At 40.9% G+C, this 24,898-nt stretch overlaps 1 protein-coding gene across 1 annotated transcript in view; it reads left to right on the top strand.

The window, feature by feature from the left end:
• The window catches only part of trappc9 (trafficking protein particle complex subunit 9), a 572,831-nt gene that overhangs the window by 219,414 nt on the left and 328,519 nt on the right, over positions 1-24,898 (top strand). The window contains 1 exon segment of the mRNA XM_048596131.1: positions 6,070-6,220. Coding sequence (XP_048452088.1) covers positions 6,070-6,220 — 151 coding nt within the window.

Here is a 24,898-nt window from a genome sequence, read left to right as displayed (position 1 = left end):
CTATGATGCTGCTTGACCTGCTGTGTTCGTCCTTGCTGTTATTGATGTACTGTTTATGCATGTTACTATGGTTACTAGGAGGATGTTCACAATTACTGTTATGCACTGGCTGCTGCTGCTCTAGAGGTTTGCCTGAAAATGATTAAGATCTCTGCTGGCTGTCCTGTTAGCAAAAACATTGAGAGTCGTATAGCTTGACCTCTGGAGTGGTGTCACCACATGTGCTATTTTTGGAGAGGAAAGCACCAGTCTCATTGCTTGAATAATTTTATTGACTCATAGTTGTTAGCAGCACAGAAGCAGGACAGTGAATATCTAAATACTGTATAAATGTTGTAAGAGTTTCTGACTCAACCACACTTTCCATTTACAATCTGTCTGCACAGGACACCAATTGTGTAGGAAGAAAAACAGAAGTTGCTGGAAAAGCTCAGCAGGTCTGGCAGCATCTGTGGAGAGAAATCGGAGTTAACATTTTGGGTCCAGTGGCCCTTCCTCAGAACTGACGCTAGCTAGGAAAATATCTTTTGTGCAGAACATAGCTTGGGAGGAGAGGGTATGGAATAAGTGATAGGTGGAGATAAAGTCCAAAGAGAGAGAAGAAGAGTTGGACAGACAAAGGAGAGAATAATGATCAGCCTAGGAGAATGAATAGCTACTAATGGGGACAGTTAGTGGCTAACAATGACTTATGTGTAATTGCAGACCATGTGGTAACAAGGCCTAGTGTGTGCGAACTGGGGTAAGGACATGGGAGAAGGTGCCTCAATCTCTAAAATTGTTAACTCAATATTGTGTCCAGAAGGCTGTAGAGTTCGCAAGTGGAAAATGAGCTGCTGTTCTTCCTGCGTGTGCTGAGCTGTGCTGGAGAACTACAGCAAGCCTGAGATGGAGATGTTGGCCATAGAATAAGGTGGTGTGTTGAAGTAGGAGGCAACTGGAAGCTCAGGGTCTTTTTTGTGGACAGAACATAGGTGTTCTGTGAAGTGGTTCATTTCTCCAGTGTAGAGGAAACCACATTGTGAACAGTGAATGCAGCAGACAAGATTGTGTGAAATACAGGTAAAGTGCTGCTTCACCTTAAAGGTGTGTTTGGGACTCTGGATACAGAGGAGGGAGGAAGTAAAAGGACATCTTCTGTGGTTGCAGGGGAAGATGTCATGGGGCTTTGGGAAGGTGTTGGGAGTGAAGGAGGAGTGGACTAGGGTGTTGCAGAGGGAATGGTCCTTCTAGAAGACTGATGGGAGGGGACAGGAAAATGTATCTGATGGTGGCATCCCATTGGCTGTGGTGGCAATGATGACAAATGATCCTCTGGATGCTTGTGGGATGGTAGGTGAGGACAAAGGGGACCCTATTGCTGTTGTGAGAGGGAAGAGAGGAGACGAGGGCTGAAGTGGGTTGGACCCGGCTGAAGGCCCTGTCACCTATGGTGCTAAGGAACCCTCAGTTGAGGAAGAAGCTGGACATTTCGGAGGCCCCTTTGTTGAAGTTGGCATCATCAGAACAGATGAGACGGATGTGGAGGAACTGGGAGAATGGAATAGAGTCTTTACAAGGTGTGAGGATGTATAATCCTGGTAATTGAGAGAATCAGAAGTTTCTGGAAAAGCTCGGCCGGTCTGGCAGCATCTGTGAGGTAAAAATCAGTGTGAACGTTTTGGGTCCTCTATGGAAGGGTCACCAGAAACATTAACTCTAATTTTTACTTCACAGATGCTACCAGACCTGCTAAGCTTTTGCAGCAACTTCTGTTTTTGTTCCTGATTAGCAGCATCTCCAGTTCTTTCGGTTTTTAACTGTGGGAATCAGCTGGTTTGTAGTGGATATCAATGGCCAGCCTTTCCCTAGAAATGGAAACGGAGAGATTGAGGAAGAGAAGGGAGGAGTCAGAGATGAGCCATGTGAAGTTGAGAGTGGGGTAGAAATTGGAAGTGAAATTGATAAACTTTTCCAATTCTGTTGAGAGGGAAGCAGCGTTGATGACATCATTGATCTACTGGAGAAAGCGTTATGGGTGGGGGCCGCAATAGGACTGGAACAAGGAATGTTTCCAGAACCCCACAAAGGGACAGGTATAACTGGGGCCCACGGCAACCCCTCTGACCTGAAGAAATGAGAGGAATTGAAAGGGAAGATGAGCTCGGCCAGCTGGAGGAAGGTGGTAGTGGGTAGGGATGGTTCAGGCCTTTTCTTCCAGGAAGAAGCAGAGAGCCCTGAGACTATCTTGATAGGGAATGGATGTGTAATGTGCATGTTTATGGTAAAGAGCAGGTGGCTGGAGCCCGCAAACTGAAGTTCTGAAACTGACCTAAAGCATCCGAGGAATAGTGGATGTAAGTGGGGAGGGACCAAACAAGAGGAGAAAATACCAACGTAGGAAGAGGTAAGTTCTGTGGGACAGGAGCAGGCAGAAACAATGGGTCTGCCCGGGCAGTCCTGTTTGTTGATTTTGTGAAGGAAGTAGTAGCGAGCTGTAGGGGTTTCGGAGACTGAGTTTGGAGACCGTGGGGAGGTCACCAGATGAAATGGTGTTGGTGATGGTCGTGGACATAATGGCCTGATGTTCCATGGTCATGGTCGAGGGGGAGATAGGAGGCGGTATCTGAGACCTGGCAGTTAGCCTCTGCAATGTTTTGGAGGGTTTAATTCTAAAGGGTATGCAATTAAGTCTCTTTAAGGTTGAGGAGAGTACAAACAACCTATCCTAGGACTGGGACTGCTGTAGCTTGGACAGTTAACTGGGGCTAACAGATAATCTCTTTTAAACCAGTTCCTGAAGCAGCTAAGACAGAATTTAAAAAATGAGACCTCTGAGCAAGCAGCATAAAGCACAACCTGCAGCGTTTGGAGTGTGGCAGTTTGGTAAATGTGACAGCTTGTTGAAGTAGTAGATAAGTTGCATATGGGGCAGACCAAGGCCCAAGAACTGGGAAATAATTGAGAGATTAACTGAGAAACACCAGGAATAATTTAATGTCAGATTAAGAGAAGGAAACTGACGTTAACATAAAGGGAGTAGCTTTAAGTCTTTAGAAAAGTTAGCAACTACATCTAAGTAAGTTCAAGTTTAAGTCATGACAAGTGAGTTTAGCTGGAATGTGTGACTTGTCATGTGGTAAGTCATGGACCCTATCAGTGTCCTGGATGACCATTTTTTGCAGGAAGTGCTCCCAACTACAGAAACTTGAGCTCTGTGTTTGAGCTTGAGCATCAGCAGGAACCACTGGAACATCTGTGAGACTGAGTTATATGGATAGCATGCTTACAGAGGTGGTCACAACACAGCTCAGGGAATGGAGGAAAGAAGGGAATGGGTGTCCACCAGGGAGTCAGAGAATCAAGCAGGTAGTGCAAGAGTCTCCTGTGGTCCCTTCACAAATTGATAATCCATTTTAGAAGCTGATGAGAGAGCTGGCTTTTCAATGGAATGCAGACAGGGCCAAGCTTCTGGCACCACAAGTGATCTGACAGTACAGGAGTGGAGGAAGAAGGGAAGTGGAACAATAGTAATAGGGAGTTCTATAGTTAGAGGAGCAGACACTTCAAGGTGAACAGCCGGATGTTTAGTGGGGATTTGAGGAAAGTTCTTTTCACCCAGTGGGTTATAGGAGGGTAGTTGTGGTGGGAACCTTTAAAAAGTGTTTGGGATGTGCATTTGAAGTGTCTTAACAAGCAAAACTGTGGAAAGTGGGATTAGAGTGGACTTAGAGTAATTTTTGTCAGTGCAGTCTCAATTAACTAAATGGCCCCATCTATGGTACATTTCTATGGTTATAGGATTCCAGAATAAGAAAGGTATCAAACTTCTGAATTGATATGCAGTACTGTTATTTTTATGTTGAGTAATATTTCACACAGTCATTAACAACTCCATGAAGGTACTTTTCTTTCATTGAGGGAATTCCACATTACTATCCACATGATTAGGGGTAGGATTTCCTATATGGTGACAGTTGAGCAGCTCAATTCCTGATCTCACTACTCGCGCACAATTACTATGCTTTGTTTTAAGAATCAATACCAGCAACTTGTTTGATTGAATCTTTCTAGCTGAGTGTCTTTGCCTTTACACTCTATTCTTTCCAACAACTTTTCACATTCCTGTAGTTACTGATCCATCTCATTCATGGGCCATGGAGAAATTTTACTGTCCATAGATGATAAGATGTAGGAGCAGAAGACCATTATATTCTCTGATCTGCTTCACCATTCAATAGCTGATCTGATAATTCTCACCACCTTTTCCTATAATCCTTGATTCCCTTACTTATTAAAATCTGTCTATCTCACCTTTAAATATACTTAAGAATCCAGCCTTTAAAGTCCTCTCTGGTAAAGAATTCCACTGATGGATTACTTTCCAAGAGAAGAAATTCCTCCTCATCTCTGTCCTAACTATGTCACCCCTTACTCTGAGATTATGCCTCTGGCCCTAGAGTTGCCCAAAAAGAGAAACAACCTTTTTGCATCTACCCTGCCAAGGCCCTGAAGAATCTTGTATGTTTCAAGAAGGACTCCTGTTACTTTTGTAAACTGCAATGAATACAGGCCCAACCAACTCAACCACTCCTCCATAAGAAAATCTCTTCAAACCTGGGACCAACTGAGTGAACCTTCTCTGGACTGCCTCCAATACCAGTGTATCTCTCCTTAGATATGGGGACCAAAATTGTTCACAGTATTCCAGGCATGGTCTATCGAGTGCCTTGTATAGTTTTACCAAAACTTCTTATTTTTATATATCATTCCCTTTCAAATAAAGGACAATGTTCCATTTGCCTTCCCTATGACCTGCTGAGCTTGTATGCTGCCGTTTTGTGATTTACACACAAGGACTCTCAAATTCCTCTGGTGTCTTCAATTTTTCTCCATTTAAAGTAGTATTCAGCTCCTCTGTTCTTTCTGACAACGTGCATATTGTCACATGTTCACACATTACATTCCATCTGCCACGCTTTAGCCCACTTGCTTAATTTATCAATATCCTTCCATATGCCCTGTCATTCTCACTACTTACCTTACCACCATTTGTGTGTCATCTGCAAACTTGGTGATGGGGTACATTCACTTCTGTCATCCATTAATATATTTTGCAAATAATTCTGGCTCCAGTGTAGGTTCACTTTGGCCTCTGCCATCCTTTTTATATAGTGACATAAGTTCTTGCTATTTATCTTGATAATAGTTGCAAGTTTACCTCAAACCTTATTTTCTTCTTTAATTTTGTTTGATCTTCTTTTGCTTTTAAAATGTTCCCAATCCTCTGGGTTACCATTGATCTTTGCCATATTGCATGTTTTTACATGTGCTAGAATTACATTCCATGGGACTCTGAAAATTCTGGAAGATATGCTCTGGTAATGTTGAGATGAGTAATTGCTTAAGTGGCTTTACTGCTGCTAGTTGTTTCATGAATTGTTTGAAAACTACTTTCAGTAGTCTCTTGATATTCTGACGTGGAAAAGTGGAGCAATGTGAATCGACTGTGGACTGTACTCTGAGAAGCTGTAATCCTGTGCAGAGCAAGATGTAAAATGGCTTTTCTACATGTGGCTTCGGGTTACCAGTTACATTAGAACATTAATAAAGGTTATCTGTTCCGTATTTAAGATGACTGTTGTATACTAATTAATATTTAGTCAATCCTGCTTTTAATTTGTTACAGTACAAACCTTAACATTTGAAATTCTGTCATGCAACACTATAAGTCAAGCTTGTGAGACATATTGTTTTGATAGACCTTAGCTCACATGCATTGCTTGTATTCAAGGCAGTCTTTTACTGTCAGCCCTTTGGAAACAATAATTGTTCCAAAGATTGTGTAATTATTGATTTTTTTTCTGAATTAACATAAGTAGGTAAACATATGATCAGATTCCAGAAGTAAGATATATGCTGAATTTTGAAGTGAGAGCCTTCAGTACCCATTCAATGGTCTAACCAAACAGGTTGAGAAACGTACATGCAAGGCTTCTAGACTTAAGTCTGTAGAATTTCATGCAGTCAAGTCTACCAAATGTCAATGCAGTTGTATTCTAAGTGAGTTTGATTTATTTTGTCTTGCAGGATGGCCATACAGGTTGACAAGTTCAACTTTGAAACACTTCCAACATCAAGCAAAATGCTATGTACAGAAAACCTAAAGCAGATGGAAGAGGAAAGACGTCATGCTCAGGCTGCTGAGATCAACAACAAATTAAACATCTGCTGGAAGATCATATCCTTTCTCAGTGCCCGAAATGAACAGTAATTTCCCTGTGCAGATCCATTTGTTTCTGTGAGTAATACACAAAATAGATTGTGCATTATGTGTATTGAGCTATGTTAGAAATGTTAAGTGCGAGCACTATGAAGTGCACTCAGGAACTTTGTCCAAAAAAAAGTAGCTGTCTATGGATGGCTGTTTGTTTTGATGCCTTTAGCACATCTATTAAAAATATTGAGTTAGTAAGTAACCATTCATCTATTTAAAATGTTTTTTTTTCCATGAAGACCACACCAAACTTTGGTGTGATTGGTCAAACATGCGCTGTCATTTTTTCTTGGAGCAGCCAATCTGATCTGAAATGTATAAGCTGTTCCCTGCCAGCTTAATTTTCAGTTTGACATTCTTCTTCATTCCTAATTTTGTTTTCTAAGATTCTCCTAAACAACAGGAACAGCTTCAAATTCAGCAGGTTTTGATTTACTTTCATTCTGCTGTCAGATATAAACTCATCCATCTTAAATCTATCACTGCATTTTGATTTTAAAAACTCTGTTTTTTTAAAATTACTTAAACTTTTTAAATTACAGCTCTATCTCCAGTTTTCCTTTCCTTTCTAAATTCCTGGGCTGAGCTATTACCTTGTAACTCTGTTCTCACTATTCTCTGTTTGAAGCTCGATACACAGCTTTCCAACCCCTGCTCTAAAAAAAACTACACTGACGAAGGTTAGCAGGTAACCTTGAGATGGTGGCTTGTTATCCCTTACTTTCTAAGAATTTAACATTGTAATTAATTATCTAAGTCAGGCCTCAAATTTCTTTCTGTATGCTCATTAAGTTGGAGGATATTTTGGCTTTTCCATTTATTTCAGTGAATTATTTGTGTACCTTTTCTAGTGAACAGCATTGGTCACTGACCAAACCTTGTGAAGAACCGGTTTGCAACATTTGCCAGTCTGAGTAATTATCTTTAGCTGTTCACTATTTTTCTGCATTGTAGCCAGCTTGGTACCATTCTGCTACATGTTGCTTAACTGTATATGTTCTGACCAAAGTAATTAGGCCATAAACTGTATCTTTTTGAAGGTATTTTGGTATCTTCCACATGATATTTCCTATTGCTGACAACTAGCTGTGGTTTTTGGGAGTTTCTGCCAATAAAAGTTGTTGTTTTTGCAAGTCATAGGTCTGTAGTTGTGGTACCTGCACACCAAATGCAGCAGCATTATATTCCCTTTTCAATTTTTTCTTAATATACACAATTTATCTGAACCAGAGATTTTGTCCCCTGTTAATTAGTTTATCAATTATCCCACATTTTCCTGTTAAACATTTTTTGTTTTCTTTTCATTTTTAAGTACTACAAAATCATGGGGCAGAATCGCATGAACCTCCCAGGAGTGGAGAATGAGGCCATTGGAAGCACTTAACTGAGGTTTAAGTTAAATGTTAGCTTCTCAATGGTGGGATGAAAGTTGATTATTAACTTGGCCATAGATTGAGGGTGAAATGTGTTTTCCAGTGATGAGCAATAAGTTAGCATACCATATGTGTGCATTTTAACACGTTTTTCAGATTAAATTTTGCCTCTGCAATTAAGTATGCAGCAAATGATAAAAATGTGCCTTCCAATTCATGACTTGATAAAGGTGTTGGAGATGAGGTAGTCTTCTAGGTGGATTAGATTGAGTAGGAGGTGCTGTTCTTAAATGGGAACTTTGTTGAACCTAGCATTTCATTGCATTGAGATCATTTGGTGCATGTGAAAGGGGCAAGGGACATAGCTGATCAAGGGAAGTTGCAGCCCCACAAGGACTCATTGGCATAGAGGGAGGAAGCTGGCAAAGGTTTAGAAAAGACAAGAAAGGTCAATGTCAACATGCAGCAGGTCATGCATAGCTGTGGGCGATCAAGGATTACACATTGAAGTCAATTGTGAGATCCTGAGAGTTGATGATATCAGAGGGCAGACCAAGAAGGATAGATGGAGATTTGAGGAGTACACGTGCCAGTCTGATGGTAACAGGGTAGACCAGTGTGCTAATGCTGATTGATTATAGTGAATGATTCTTGGTCAAGGGTGATGTGAGATGGGTCAAGGGTATGACCAGGGCAATAGAGCAATGCATCAGGCAAATCTATGACATCCCAATTGCATGCAAGTTCTCTCCAGAATGAGGACCTTGCAAGATCTCCTATGATATGTTACAGAGGAAGTACCAGCCGATCCAGGGTTTGTATCAATCAGACAAATGCTGCTTGATAGTGAGGAATGAAAGCCTATCCAATGCTGTTGAAATATGATTGCTGAATTTTTACCCCGTAGGACAAGAGGATGACTTCTTGTTTGACCCTTCTGTGTTATTGGCTGGGGCTCTTGTCTGTGAATTTCACATTGACTGATCGCCACTATATTGTGCGTGGCCAGCAGCTCTACCAGTGAGTGGAGATGTGACACACTTATAGTTTGTTATCTGAATCCTTGAATAAGAAGATGATCCTGCCATAGAAATGTTATGTCACAGAAGTAAGCATTTGAACTATATCAGGTTTGTGTTGGCCGGAAAAGAGCTATCCAGGTGATTGGGATAGGAAAGCACACCTATCTCTTATGGAGGAAAAAAAATGCTTAATTCTACTTTGCAGCTGTTTGTTCATGGCTGTTTGAATTATATCACTTCAAATGTATTTCCAAATATTTTCAAAATATGTGATATATTTCAAATTCTATTACCTTTTTAGTCAGTAAATTCCAGACTCCCACTCCCCCTCTTGGGAAAATAAGACATTGTTCACAAGTCACCTCTAATCATTCTAAATACTTCATGTCTAAACCTTCTGGTCTTGACTTGTCTGCTAACAGAGAACATCCTTCATATCTACTCATTCCAGGCCCTATGTGATTTTTTTTCAACCTCAAATCTCATCTCAATATCCTCTGTTCCAAAGACCAAAATCACAACTTGGTCAACCTTTCCTTATTGTTAAAATTTTCTTTCTGAAAAAAAATTATTGTAGGTTTTTTCTTTAGCTTCCCTGGCAGAATTACGTCCTTCCTAAAAATGACTACAAGCATACACAGTGACCTGCTTAATTGTTTTCTGCTACTGTCTAATTAGTGTTTTATAATGTTTGGGTTTTAACATCCCTACTCTATGCCTCAGCCAATAAAGAAAAATATCCTGAAAAATATCATGTGCATAGATCACATGAAAGTTGCCACCCAGGTTGATAGCGTTGTTAGGCAGGCGTACAGTATGTTAGGTTTTATTGGTAGAGGGATTGAGTTTCGGAGCCATGAGGTCATGTTGCAGCTGTACAAAACTCTGGTGCGGCCGCACATGGAGTATTGCGTACAGTTCTGGTCACCGCATTATAGGAAGGATGTGGAAGCATTGGAAAGGGTGCAGGGGAGATTTACCAGGATGTTGCCTGGTATGGAGGGAAGGTCTTATGAGGAAAGGCTGAGGGTCTTGAGGCTGTTTTCATTAGAGAGAAGAAGGTTAAGAGGTGACTTGATAGAGACATACAAGATGATCAGAGGATTAGATAGGGTGGACAGTGGGAGCCTTTTTCCTCGGATGGTGATGGCTAGCACGAGGGGACATAGCTTTAAATTGAGGGGTGATAGATATAGGACAGATGTCAGAGGTAGGTTCTTTACTCAGAGTAGTAAGGGTGTGGAATGCCCTGCCTGCAAAAATAGTAGACTCGCCCACTTTAAGGGCATTTAAATGGTCATTGGATAAACATATGGATGATAATGGAATAGTTTAGGTTAGATGGGCTTCAGATTGGTTTCACAGGTCGGCGCAACATTGAGGGCCGAAGGGCCTGTACTGCGCTGTAATGTTCTATGTTCTATGTTCTATGCTGCCTTGGCGGCTTTATTTGCCTATTCTGCTACCTTCAGGATACATTCCCTCTAATTTTTACTGCTGCTGTGCAAACCTCTGACGTTGTCGCATGGCAGCAGTTTCCGAAAGTGGATGTAAATGGGTCTGCACGCTGAATGTAGCGTGTGGACGCTCCAGTTAGCTGCCATGCTTCTTTAATCGTTACCTTCAGTAACTTATGAGCATGTCGCTCTCACTCTACATTTCTTCATATCCTACAGTGCATTATGCATTGCCTTTTTTAGTTTGTTCTTCCCAAATTCATTGCATTACACTTCTCTGGACTAAATTTCATATGGCACTTTTCTGCCCACCTATTCAAACTATTGATATCTTGCTATAATTGCACCTGATTTTGGTGTGACTGCATATGGAGCATGGTACAGTTTTAGTCACCATATTTAAGAGACCACTGGCAAGTATATTGGAAGCAGTGTAGTGAAGCCTCATTAACTTGGTCCCTGAGATGGAGGGCTATTTTATGATAACAGACTGAGTATAATGGGCCTATATTCTCTGGTGTTTAGAAGAGTGAGAAGCTCGCTGAAACACCTGATTCTGAAGTGATGTTATAGACTAGATGCTGAATATTGTTTCTGCTGGGCATTGAGTTGAAAATGTAGGGACCCAAACTCATGTGAAGGAGCTTATCATTTAGGACCAGGGTGAAAAAAAGAATCAGATCTCTTGAGGATGGCCCGGAGTAGGGTTTCTAAGCCAGAGCTTGTCTGCTCCATCTGTTCCTTTTCTTTTCCCTCTTGTCGTGTTGTTTCTTTTTTATCCTCTGCCTCAACTTACCTCCAGTCCTCAGATGGACTCAATGGGCTCACAGCGTTGTGGAGGCCCAGTGCAGACTTGACGGACTCTCGGCCTCGAGTAAGCCCAGCGTGGACTCCAGGAAGACCAACGCAGATTCCCGGCCTTCTCAAGGAAGACCAGTGTGGATTTCTGGCTTTAGAACTTTCGGACTATAATGCTGAATATTTACCTTTATTAATTCACTTTCCTAATTCATACCTAAGATTTTGTCTCTAGGTATTTTTCCACCTAAGATGATGCCGGAAATGGCGACTTTGTACAATTTTCGCTATCGTCATGTATCCCTATCCTTGAGTACACGTGACAATCAGCCTAATTATAATTCTAAGAAAAGTTACTTCCCAGAGGGTGTACATACTCCTTGGTAAAGTTGATTTGAAGGTCGGATAAACTAGATTTTTGATTTTCTAGATGTGGGGAGCAGGCAGTAAAGTGGAATTGGAGCCCAAGATCAACCATGGTCTTGCAGACTTGATGGGGCAAATGAGCTTTTCCTGGACCTATTTCTTGCGCTGTTATGATCATGTAGTCTACAACTGTGTTCTAATATGATATCACCTGGCTGGTCCCTCTGATGTTTTAAAAAAATGGCTAAGTAATTATTTAACATTTATACCACTTTGTGGTCACTATTTGTGAGGTTGCCACGTTTTCCCTAAGTGCTCAACTGTATCAAATGTCCCAATGCTTAATGCTACTTTGAACAGAAGATCTGGGCCATTACAAACAAGAACCAGAACTTGACCCAAAGAAGAGAGTTTTAAGGGTAGGATACCATCAGACTTTGTTTAGGGAAAGAATTCCAGAGCCAAGACCACAAACAGTAAAGGAACAGCTGCCAATCATGGAGTGAAGGGACGAGCAAATCAGTGAACCAGTGTCAGAAGAACAAAATTCTTGGCTGCTTTAAGACTAAAAGAGACACCATGTGAGATAGGGTACAGGCAGGACAGTTTTGCTTAAACAGGAAATTACAGATGTTGAAGGATGGAAGGCAAGCCAGGAGAGCACTTGTATCATCAAATCTGGAAGTAGCAAAGGCCTATGGAGCAGTTTCAACAACAATAAACTAAGAAGAGGGAAAAGATAGACATTGCTGGAGGTGGAAATAAAGGATCTCTGATGCATGAAGCAGTGTTGAAAATGCAGCTTGGGAGCAAGTAGGACAGATAGTCAGTGTGTGAAATTTAATTAGTAACAATGGTACAGAGCATGCGGTGGGGACGCAAAGATGTGGGAATGCGTTACAGCTAAATTTCAAAATGCTTATTTATAAGGGAATGAGAATGGAATTGGAGAAAATTTTATTTAGAGTTTAAGAACTTAAAAAAAATACTTAGTACAACACTCCAAGTCTGTTGAATATTAGTTTTCTTTTCGTTTCTCTCAAAAAATGCGGTTTGAGTCTCACAGGCCACTTTGCCAAAGGCTGCATACTGTAGCTTGTATAGGAAGTCCCTAAAGCTACAGCACAAATTGTCCAGCCACAGTTAAAGTCACAGTCAATGCTGTATATCTTGACTGTGCCATTGACCAGAAAGTGTGGGTCCAATACCTTTGTTTTACTTTGTTATCTGAACAAATTACTCATCTGAAATTTCTTAATATTCTTCTATATTAATGATACTACACGAATGTTATACAAGTTTAAATATTAAACCATTGTAATTAATTCAGTTAAATGTAATTTGCAGCAGTAAATGTGACATCACTGCTATTGATCCAGAAATGCGTTCAGACACATGAGTCATTGAACCAAAGAGTCCTTAGTGTGGAAGCAAACCATTCAGCCCATTGAGTTCACACAGACCCTTAAAAGACCATTCCACCCAGATCCACCTCTCCTACCTTATCCCATGGCTAATCCAACTCCCCTATACATCCCTGGACACTATGGAAAATTTAGCATGACCAATCCACTTAATCCACACTTTTGGATTGTGGGAGGAAATCGGAGCACCGGAGGAAACCCACGCTGACATGGGGAGAATGTCCAAACTCCACACAGACGGTCAAAGATGCCAGATCACTCCACCCAAACTTCATGCATCAACATTGCATTCATTTTTGCCTTTCTCAATTTGTATCGGTAAAATTCTGTAACAATATTTGTGTGATTTAGAAGCGATAGCAGGTATGTTACGTAGCACATTCTGTTTCAAATGTAACAGACAAAATGTTGTTAATTTGTTTCACAAGATTAAATGAGTGAATTCTGTCCATTGAGATATGAAATGGAAGAGTACATTGTGGATAAATCCTGCTGCATTTTGACAGGTATTACAAAAATTGACATCCCAATGGGTTAACCATCCTATTTATTGTAATGGTAACCATGGTTCTACTTGTAGCTTTTAAGATCGTAAGCATAATTAAATTTAAAGGAAAATTGCATGTCGCACAAATGACATGAACATCTGTGATAGAAATTACAGCTCGTATGCCCTTTGCCTAATCTACCTGATTTAATTTCCAGAACTGGTCTTGATTTTTCTTGCTCTGCATAAGCAATATTGTCATTTAATCACAAGAAACATAATGATTGTTCAGCCCATTTTATTTTGCACAAGTTATCAAACTGAAAATATTTATGAAGAATTTTGTGTATTCCTTATGCATCATATAAAATGTAATATTTCTTCAATAATTTGTTAGCTACTTGTCCAAAAGGGTCAGGCCTCAAATACTTTGGTTGAGTCTTTCACAAAGTAGAATTGAGATTTTAATCAAATATTTCTGAAAATAAAAGTTATACTCTTCTCATATTTGATGTGATTAGTTGTACAATAATACTTATAAAATTATAACAGGACTCGACAGGGTAGGTGCAGGGAGGATGTTCCGGATGGTGGGTGTTTCCAGAACCAGGGGTCACAGTATGAGGATTCGGGGTAGACGATTTAGGGCAGAGATGAGGAGACGTTTCTTCATCTAAAGAGTGGTGAGCCTGTGGAATTCATTGCCATAGTAAGTAGTTGATGCCAAAACATTGAATGTATTCAAGATGCGACGAGATATAGCACTTGGAGCGAATGGGATCAAAGGTTATGGGAAGAAAGCAGGATTAGGCTATTGAGTTGGTCGACCAGCCATGATCATGAAGAATGGCAGAGCAGGCTCAAAGGGCTGAATGGCCGCTTCCTGCTTCTATCTTCTATGTTTTGCTGTCCAGTAATTTCAAACAGTTCACCTCTGCCTGTATTGTTTTTATGACAAATGTACCGTATAATTTTGAACATGACTTTCCATAGGAGTTTTCTGTTCCTAATTTCTGAATGATAATGTACAGTGTTTATATTGAAAGTCATTAATGTTGTTCTTCAAAGAACCCCAAACTGAATTCCAATAGTAAAATCTGTGCCGATAACACCTTTTCCTGGCCACACTGGGCACTGAATTGTAACAATGTTTTAAATTTCTAATAGTTCATTCCCTAGTTCAAAAAAAAGGTGGTATTGTGGACAGTGTGGAAGGTTATCAGAAATTGCACCAGGATCTTGATCAGCTGGGGAAGTGGGCTGAGCAATGACAAATGGAGTTTTAATATAGATAAGTGTGAGGTGTTGCATTTTGGAAAGTCAACTCGAGGTATGAGTTTCATGGTGAATGGTAAGGCCTTGAGTGTATTGGAATAGAGGAGTTCAGGTGCACGGTTCTCTGAAAGTGGAGTCACAGGTAGATAGGGCAGTGAAGAAGGCTTTTGACACACTGGCCTTCATCAGTCAGGCACTGAATACAGAAGTTGGGAAGTCAAGTTGCAGTTGTACAGGATGTTGGTGAAGCCGCATTTGGAGTATTGTGTTTAGTTTTGGTCACCCTGCTATGTTACTAGCAGAACTAGCAAACTACTATGTTACTAACTGGAAAGAGTACAGAAGAAATTTACAAGGATGTTGCCAGGACTCAAGAGAGTGAGTTATAGGGAGAGGTTAGACAAGTAGAACACTTTTTTTTCAGAGCGTAGGAGACTGAGGGGTGCATCTTATGGAAGTATACGAAGATCATGAGGCGCATGGATAGGGTGAATGCAGTCAGTCTTTTTCGCAGGGTTGGGGAATCGAGGACTAGAGGGCATGAGTTTAAGCTAAGAGGGGAAAAAATACATGGGATCCTGAGGGGCAACCATTTATACAGAGGGTGGTACATATATGGAATGAGCTGCCAGCGGAAGTGGTTGAGGCAGGCAAATTAACAAAATTTAAAAGGCTTTTGGATGAATACATGGATGAGAGATGTTGAGAAGGATATGGGCCAAGTGCAGGGAAATGGGGTTAGGGTGGATGGATATATTCATCTTCATGGACCCGTTTTGGTCAAAGGGCCTGTCTCCGTGCTGTAGGACTCTCTTGACAGTCTTTCTCCTTCATCTGTTTTTGTCACTCTTTGTCTCTTTTTTTTTTTCCATTTCTCCACTTATCTGACCTCCTCAATCTCCTCTTGTCTGTTTATCTTTTTGTGTGTGGGTGTATTTTTGTCTCTGAATTAAACGGCTTGAGAATCTGTAAGTTTGTAGAATCAAGGTCACCTGCTTCTCACTTCTTGTTCCGGTGTGAAAGCTAGCTCTTCGGTTTCAATAGGACTTGAACTGGGCTCTCAGCCCCCATAGTTACCAGGACACAGTGACTTATCATTGGGAAGAATTAGTGAAAGATCACATGCTTATCTCCATAGCTCCATTTTACCTTGAATTAGAAGAGACAGCTTAAAACACAATCATTTTACAAAATCTCACTTGGAACAATGGTCATGCCAGGGACTTGTGTGGCATCAATGAACTGACTCAAGCCTGAATGATAGAATCATACATTTCAGAAGAGGCCTTTGAGCACATCATGTCTGTACCGTCAAAAATACATTAAATCTACACTAATCCCGAGTTCCAGCACTTGGCCTATAGATTAGAATGTTATGTTTCAAGTGCTCATCCAAATACTTTTTTAAGATTGTGAGGTTTCCTGCCTCAACTACCCTCCCCTGCATTCCACAGCCCACCACCCTCTGGGTGAAAAAGTCTTTCTTCAAGACCCCTCAATCTCCTGCCTTTCACCCTGAAATTATGCCCCTTTGTTATTGACCCTTCAACTAAGGGGAACAGCTGCGCTCCATTCACTCTGACAATGCTGCTTGTACAGCTTGATCAAGCCCCTCTTCAACCCTCTGCAACAAAGAAAACAGCCTGAGCTTATCCAGCCTCTCTTCATAGCCAAGGTCTTCCATTCCACGTAACACACTGGTGAATATCCTCTACACCACCTCCAGCACAGTCACATCCTTCCTGTAGAGCGTGGCAACCAGATCTGCATGCACTACTCCAGCTGTGGCCCAACCAAATTCCTATACAACTCCAGTATCACCTTGTGCTCTTATAATCTATGCCATGACTGAAAAGACAAGTGTCTTATTGTCATTTTAACTACCCTATTAACATGTTTTGCCATCTTCAGGTATCTTCAGACAAGCACCCCAAATCCCTCTTTTCCTCTGAGCTTCCTAGTGCACTACCATTGATTAAGTACTCCCTTGTCTTTTTAATTTTTAATTTTTCCAAACTGCATCACCTCACAGTTAACAGCATTAAATTCCATCTGTCACGGTCTGCCAATCTGATCAATCATTTATATCCCTTGTAATTGAAGACCACCTTCCTCACTGTCAATCAGCCAGCCAATCTTCATGTCATCCGCAAACTTATCATTCCCCCCACATTGTCGTCTACATGGTTTGTATATATCACATAAATAAGGGTCCCAGCACTGATCCCTGTGGTATGCCGCTTGACACCAGCTCCCAGTCACACCACAGCCTTTTACCACCACCCTCTATCTCCGACTACGAAGCCAATTTTGGATCCCATGTTACCTTCTTTATCATCTCTCATTTGCGTCTTATCAAAGGCCTTACAGAAAGCTATGTAAACTACATCAAATGCACTACTCTCATCTATATGCTTGATGACCCTCCTTGAAAAATTCAACTAGATTTGTTGGGCATAACCTCCCTCTGACCAAACCGTGCTGACTATTCCTAATCAAATCTTGCCTCTAAATGGAGATTAATTTTCTCCTTCAGAATTTTTGTTTCCCTGCCACTGATGTTGGACTCACTGGTCAATAGCTCCCTGGTCTATCACTAGAGAAGTGAAACAACATTAGCTGTCCTCCAGTCCTCTGGCACCTCCCCTGTTCCCAGAAAAGAATTAAAAATTTGGGTCAGGGCTTCTGTAATTTTCTTCCTCATCTCTTAGGGCAGCCTGGGATGCAAATCATCTGGATGTGGGAATTTGTCCACTTTTAAACCTGCCAAAACCTCCAACACCTCACTCACTCAAACTGCTCAAGAACCTCGCAGTTCATCATCACCTTAAACTTTGTACCTACATCCTCGTCCTTCTGAGTAAAGGCAGGTGTGAAGTACTCATTTAACATCTACCAATGTCCTCCGGCTCCATGCACGGATTTCCCCTTTCATCCTGGATAAGCCCAACTCTTTGCTTCGTGATTCTCTTCTCCTTGCTATATTTAGAGAATATCTTGGGATTCTCCCTAATCATACCCAGCAGTATTTTCTCTTGCTGCCTCTTTGCTTTCCTAATTACTTTAAGTTTCCCTATACATTCAGTATTCCACGAGGGCTTCTGTTGATTTGCTTTCTTTACACTTATTATACGTCTCATTTTTCCTTCTCATCCAGTCCTGAATGTTGATTGACATCCAGGGTTCTCTGGGCTGCTTGTTCCTACATTTCGTTTTAAAGGGAACTCATTCGGTGTCTACTCTCCAAATACCTTTCGAATGCCACCCACTCTTGTGCTATAGGTTTATCCTCAAGTAGCTGTTTCTGTTGTACTTTGGCCAGTTTCTCCCTTATTTTCATAGTGTTGTCAAGATTGTGCTTTTTATGGACGCAGTGTGAGAGGTTATCCATTTTGATAGGAAGATTAAAAGGCAACTTACTATCCAAGTGGAGACAAACTTGGAGATGCTCCTGCATTGAGGGATCTGGGTGGCCTTGTGCATGAATCACAAAGACATTATGCAAGTACAGTTGGCAATAAGGAGGGCTAATGAAATTTTGGCATTTATTACTAAAAGAATGGAGTAGAACAGGTGTATAGGGTGCTGGTGAGGCTACACCTGGAGTATTGCGTGCAGTTTTGATCTCCTTACTTGAGAAAGGGTTTACTGGTACTGGAGGGGGTGCAGGGCAGATTCACGAGGTTGATACCGGAGTTGAGAGGTTGGCTGATGAGGAGAGATTAAGTAGACTGGGACCATATTCATTGGAATTTAGAAGAATGAGGGGGGAATCTTATAGAAACATACAAAATTATGTAGGGAATAGGTAAGATAGAAGCAGGGAGGATGTTTCCACTGGCAGGTGAAACTAGAACAAGAGGGCATTGCCTCAAAATTAGGGGGAGCAGATTTATGACTGAATTAAGAAGGAACTTCTTCACCCAAAGGATTGTGAATCTGTGGAATTCCCTGCTGATTGACATAATTGAGGCTTCCTAATTGAATGTTTTTAAAGCTAAGATGATTTTTTGAATAGTCAAGGAAATATGGGTTATGGTGAAAGGGTGAGTAAGTGAAGCTGAGACCATGAAAAGGTCAGTTATGATCTTAATGAATGGTGAAGTGGGCTTGAAGGGCCAGTGGCCTACTCCTGGTTGTTATGTTCTTATAACAGTAAGGAAGTATTGTTGCAACTTTACAACGCATTGGTGAGACTGCATCTAGGGTACTGTGTATAGTTTGGTCTCCTTTCTTGAGGAAGGACGTGATCGCATTTGAGGAAGTTCAGAGAAAGTTCACTAGATTAATTCCAGAGATCAAAGGTTTATCTTATGAGGAGACATTGGCCAGTTTAGGCCTATACTTATTAAAGTTTAGAAGAATGAGAGGAGATCCAATTGAGATTTGTAAGATGCTAAAAGGGGATTGACAATGTAGATGTTAAGTGGATGTTTCTCCTTGCGCAGAAATCTAGAATAAGTGATCATAGTTTGAGGCTAAAGGGTAGCGGATTTAAAATAGAAATGAGGATTCTCTCAAAGGATCGTGTATCTGTAGAATTCATTACCCCAATGTGCAGTGGACACTGGGACACTGAATAAATTTGAGGAGGAGATGGAGTTTTTTAATTAGCAATGGGTAGAAGCATTATGGGCAGCAGGTAGGAAAGTCGAGTTGAGACTGAAATGAGATCAGCCACGATCATTTTAAATAGCAGAGCAGGCTTGAGGGGCTGAGATGCCTACATGTCCTCCTTGTTCTTATGTGTAGAGTTCTTCAGAAAGTGAATTTTGTAATCATTAGCAAACATTCCCATTTCTGACCTTACGATGGAGCAAAGGTCATGAATGAAACAACTGAAGATGATTTGGCCTTGGGCGCTACCCTGAAGATCACCTGTAGCCAAATGCTGGAGTTGAAATGTTTGCTGCACAATAACCACGACTGTCTTCCTTTTTGTGTAGGTGTCATTCCAACCATTGACTGACTTCCCCCTTGATTCTGATTTGACTTCCTTCCCCCCCCTTGATTCTCGTTGACTGCAGTTTTGCTAAGGTTTTGCAATGCCATATCTGGAGAAATGCTGCTTTGATGTTAAAGGCCATCTCAGCTTTTCAATTTAGCACTGTTATCTATGGTTGGATCAAGACTGTAATGAAGTTAAAAGTCAACCTGAATATATACAACATCTGCAATAAGGTAGATGATTTGAAGGCACAAATAGGGGTAGTTTGGTGTGATTTTAATTGCTGTTAAGGAAATGTGGTTAAAATGTGACCAGGATTTGGAACTGAAAAACCAAGTGTATGTGTTACTTGGAAAGGAGAGGAAGAGGGATAAAAGAGTCTGAGTAGCACTGTTAGTTAATGATGGGATCAATACATTAGTGAAAGACAATCTTAGTTTGAAAAATGAAGATGTTGTATCAATTTGAATGGAGCTAAGAAACATAGACAAAGGTTATTGGGAGTTGTTTCCAGACCATCAAACTGCAGTGATCCTATTGGCACGGTATAAATCAGGAATAGTTGTACTAATAGTAACTTCAATTACACATGTGATGGGTAATCTCGATAAGCACTAATGTGTGGAGGATGAATTCCTGGAGTGTGTTGGAGATGGATAACTGGAGATGTATGTTAAGAAATGAACTAGGGATTGGCTATTTTAGATTTTGGATTGTTTAAGGCTGCATCTGCTGACACCCAGAAGCATGCACAGTACAAGAGGGATATCTGAATTAAATCAAGGTAAAGAGTGTCAACATCCTCAAAAACATCTAAAAATTTAAAACAAATGAAAGTACATCAGAAAAGAAGAAAATTGTTCGAGTAGAATTTTGTATGTTTTTTAAAATATCAGCTTTATATTGCACAATCTGAAAAGGACTAGAGTGGGCATGCACATTCAGAACTTATCTTTGTTCTGTTCCTTCCTCAAAATTGATGGTAGCTAGGAAAATGTCAGTTTATATGTAGAAGGTAGGATTTTTTTGTTTGGGCGGGGGAGGTGGTGGTGGGTAATAAACAATAGCTGGGTACAGAGCCCAAAGAGAGAGAACAACAGTTGGACAGACAAAGGACTGGATAATGATCTGGCTAGGATGATGAATAGCTATTAATTTGGACTGTTAGTGGCTAACAATGGAAGGAAGGAGAAAATGGACAACTATAGATTTATTAGTTTCCTGTCAGTTGTAAGGAAAATGTAAGTATCTATTATAAAGGATGTGATAACTGGATATTTCTGAAATAATTATGTGATTAGGCAGAATCAACATGTATTTAAGAAAGGGAACTTGAGTTTGACCAAACTGTTGGAATTTTAATAATGTTGCTTCTATTATAGATGAAAGAGAATCAGCAAATGTGGGGTACTTGGATTGTCAGACAGTTTTTGGTAATATCATACCTGAGAGGTTAGTAACAATATTTGATGACTTGGGATTGAGAATGATGTACAGCTGTGGATTGGGAACCGGATGAAAACCATGTAGAAGAAATGGGTCATTCACTGGAGTGCAGGCTGATAGTAGAGTGGTGCCTGGATCAGAGGTGTTCACAAGTTGTATAAATGATTTGGATGTGGTGTTTGAATATAATATTCCCAAAACTAAATTGGGGACGAACTTGAGTTGTATGGAGGATGTGAGAAGGCTTCAAGATACTTCGGCTACCAAATCGACAGAGTCATAACAGATTAAATACAATGTGAATAAGCTGGAGAACTTTGAAAATTCAATCATTGAGCATGTTCAAGACAGAAATCAATCGACTTGTGAATTTCATCAAGGAATATGGTGATAGTTGGCAAAACCGCATTGGTATAGGTCATCAACTCTGATTGTTTGAATGATGGAGCAGGTACAACAGGCCAAATGGCTGATTCCTACTCCTCTTTCATATGGTCCTATTTATGAATAAATTCAATGGTAGAATGTAGAATATGGTGGGTTATGATGTTTCAAATTGTATTGAATGCAATTCTGTTGCCATTGTTGCCTCGTGAATGCCCAGTCATAAATTGCCTGTTCAAGATGTATTTCGTGTAGCATAGTGGTACTTGCGCAATCATGGATATTCTCTCTGTGAAAATCAAACGTCTCCACAAGGGCTGTGAGTTGGTCACTCTGACCAGTGCTGTGATCAACAGATTCAACCACGACAGGTAGATGGGTGTAGCTCCTTGCCAAAGACCTTCTGGAAGTCCAAATAGATCCAAACATCCACTGGCTATCCTTTGTCTAACTTGATTGTTACCTCCTGAAATACTTCTAACAGATTTGTCAGGTATGACCTCCCTTTGACGAAGCCTTGCTGACTAAACTCAATTTTACTGTGCACATCCAAGTACTCTGCAATTTCATCCTTAATAATACATTCTAAAATCTTACCAATGGCCCCGGTTAGACTGTTCAGTGCATAATTTCCTGTCTTCTGTCTCCCCAGTTCCCTCAGCTGTCTCTTCAGAACCTTGGGATGTAGACAATCCAGTCAGGGTGATTTATCCACCTTCAAACCCTTCAGCTTCACCAGCACCTTCTCCTTAGTGATGGCCGTCACACTCACCTCTGCCTCCTGACTCCCTGAGATGCTAGTGGTGTCTTCCACCATGAAGACTGATGCAAAGTACCTGTTCAGTTCCTCTGCCATTTCATTGTTCCACGTTACTACTTCTCCAGCTTCATTTTCCAGTGGTCTAATGTCTGCTCTTGCCTTCAATATATCTAAAAATCCTTGAAATCGTCTATTATATTACTAGCTAGTTTGCCTTCATATTTCACCATCTTCCCGCTTATTGTTTTTTTGTAGATGTCCTCTTCTGATTTTCCCAGTCTATCTTGTTGAACCCTCACCATCTGCCTCAGATCCAGTTGAGCAGCTGTGTCCTTTAGTATTGCAACTATTGAGCTACTATTGAGGATGGACTTTGAAGTCCTCTACTAAGAATTCACCCTGTGTCCTTGCCAACCTCAGTCCTCCTTCCATTTTGTATTGGTCACAAATGAAAACTGATTCCTAAGGCAAGAGAGGGAAGTAAAGCCCTTAAGATAGCAGAACAGAATTCGACCATTCAGCCAATTGAGTCTGTTCCGCCATTCGTTCATGGCTGATATGTTCCTCCACCTCATTCTCCTGCCGTCTCCCCGCAATCTTTGATCCCCTTACCAATCAAGAGCCTTTCTATCTTTGTCTTCAATAAGACTTGGCCTCCACACCCTTCAGACACAATGATTTCCACAGAATCACCACAATTTAGCTGAAGAAATTCCTCCTTATCTTGTTCTAAGGAGTCATGCCTTCACTCTAAGGCTGTGGTCTCGGTTCCTAGTCTCTCCTACTAGTGGAAACATCTTCTCCATGTCCGCTGTATCCAGGTCTCACAGTATTCTGTAGGTTTCAATCAGATCCCCCTCGTGGTTCTAAATTCCATCGGATACAGACCCAGAATCCTCAACTGTTCTTTATATGTCAAGTTCTTCATTCCTGGACCATTGTTTTGAACATTCTGTGGAGTCTCTCCAAGGTCAATAGATCCTCCCTTAAATACAGGGCTCAAAACTGCTCACGATATTCCAAATGTGGTCTGACCAGAACCTTATACAGCCTAAGCAGTATACCCTTTCCTGTATTCTCGCTCTCTCAATAGGGATGCTAACATTGTATTTGCTTTCCTAACTGCCAAATGAACCTGCCAATTAAACTTAGTAGAGTCCTGAACTAGGGCTTCTTTGTGCTTGAGATTTCTGAAACCTTTCCCCATTTAGAAAATAATCTGTGCCACTTACCAAAGTGTGTAACATTACACTTTCCCACATTATATTCCATCTGCCACTTCTTTGCCCACTCTCCTAGCCCGTTCAAATCCTCCTGACCTCCTCAGCACACTGCCCCATCACCTCTCTTTGTGTCTTTTGCAAACTTAGCCACAATGCCCTTAGTTCCTTCATCCAGATGGTTAATGTGTAACATGAATAGGTGTGATCCCAACAGTGACCCCTCTGGAACTCCACTAGTCATTGATTGCCATTCTGTAAAAGACCCCTCTTATCTCCACTCTCTGCTTTCTACTAGTCAGCTAATCCTCAATCCATTGCCAATACCTTGCTCCCAACACTATGGGCTGTTATTTCATTTAATAGCCTCCTGTGTAGCACCTTGTCAAAGGCCTTCTGGTAGTCCAAATAGTTCCAAATGTCTGCTGGCTGTCCTTTATCTAACTTGCTTGTTACCTCCTGAAATAGTTCTAACAGATTTGTCAAGTGTGACCTCCTTTTAATGAAAAAGTGTTGACTAAACTCTATTTTGCTGTGCCCTTCCGAGTACTCTGCAATTTCAATATTAATACATTCTAAAATCTTCCCAACGACCCCAGTTAAGCTGTTCAGTGCATCATTTCCTGTCTTCTGCCTCCACAATCTCTCAGCTGTCTCCTTCAGAACCCTGGGGTATAAACAGTCCAGTCAGCATGATTTATCCACCTTCAAACCCTTCAGCTTCACCAGCTCCTTCTCCTTAGTGATGGCCATCACACTCACCTCTGCCTCCTGACTCTCTGGTATGCTAGTGGTGTCTTCCACCGTGAAGACTGATGCAAAGTACCTGTTCAGTTCCTCTGCCATTTCTCTATTCCACTTTACTACTTCTCCAGCTTCATTTTCCAGTGGTCTAATGTCTTCTCTTGTTTTTCTCTTGCCTTTAATATATATAAAAATTCTTGCAATCTTCTTTTATACTACTAGCTAGTTTACCTTCATATTTCACCATCTCTCCACTTATTGTTTGTTTTTAGTTTTCCTCTTCTGATTTTCCCAGTTCATCTGTATATTGAAGTCTCCCATAATTATTGGAATAGTGCCTTTCTTACGTGCCTACGTAAATGATAACCAGCGGGAAATTTTCTTGTCCACGTTTAACCTGATGCAGTGAAACTTCATGGAGTCAATGTTGAGGACTCCCAGTGTAACGCCTTCCTGCCTGTCAGCCATGATGCCGCTACCTCTGATAGTTTTGCCTTTGTTTTGTGATGGGACATATCAATGACATTGTAAGGTTTAATTTTGTAAATATGAATATTTCACACTGCTATTTTAATAGTGTGGAGGACAGCCCGCCCAATGTTGTCACGTACCTTCAGATAAGGAGGCTTAGCAGCGTCCTCAGAGCACAGTTTGCTGTTGTTTCCAGTATCTACTTTACTGCATGTGGTTTGTCTGGTTTAATTTGTTTTCTCAGAGTTCGTAGCAGTTTGATACAACTGAGGTACTTATTAGGCAATTTGAGAGGACACTTATAGCTCTGGTGTGAAATGAGATTAATGTTTAAGTTATCTGATCAGGGATCTGTTGTCATGACTTACCACCTCTTCCTGGCTTTTAAATATGTCTTCACTTACAAATTTCTGGATAAAACTGTTAATCAGCACGCATACAGTTCACCATCTGATGGGCTTTGAAGT

Source organism: Rhincodon typus, chromosome 4 (genome assembly GCF_021869965.1).
Source record: "Rhincodon typus isolate 14 chromosome 4, sRhiTyp1.1, whole genome shotgun sequence".
Classification (NCBI taxonomy): domain Eukaryota; kingdom Metazoa; phylum Chordata; class Chondrichthyes; order Orectolobiformes; family Rhincodontidae; genus Rhincodon; species Rhincodon typus.
This window is presented reverse-complemented; position numbering and strand designations above follow the sequence as displayed.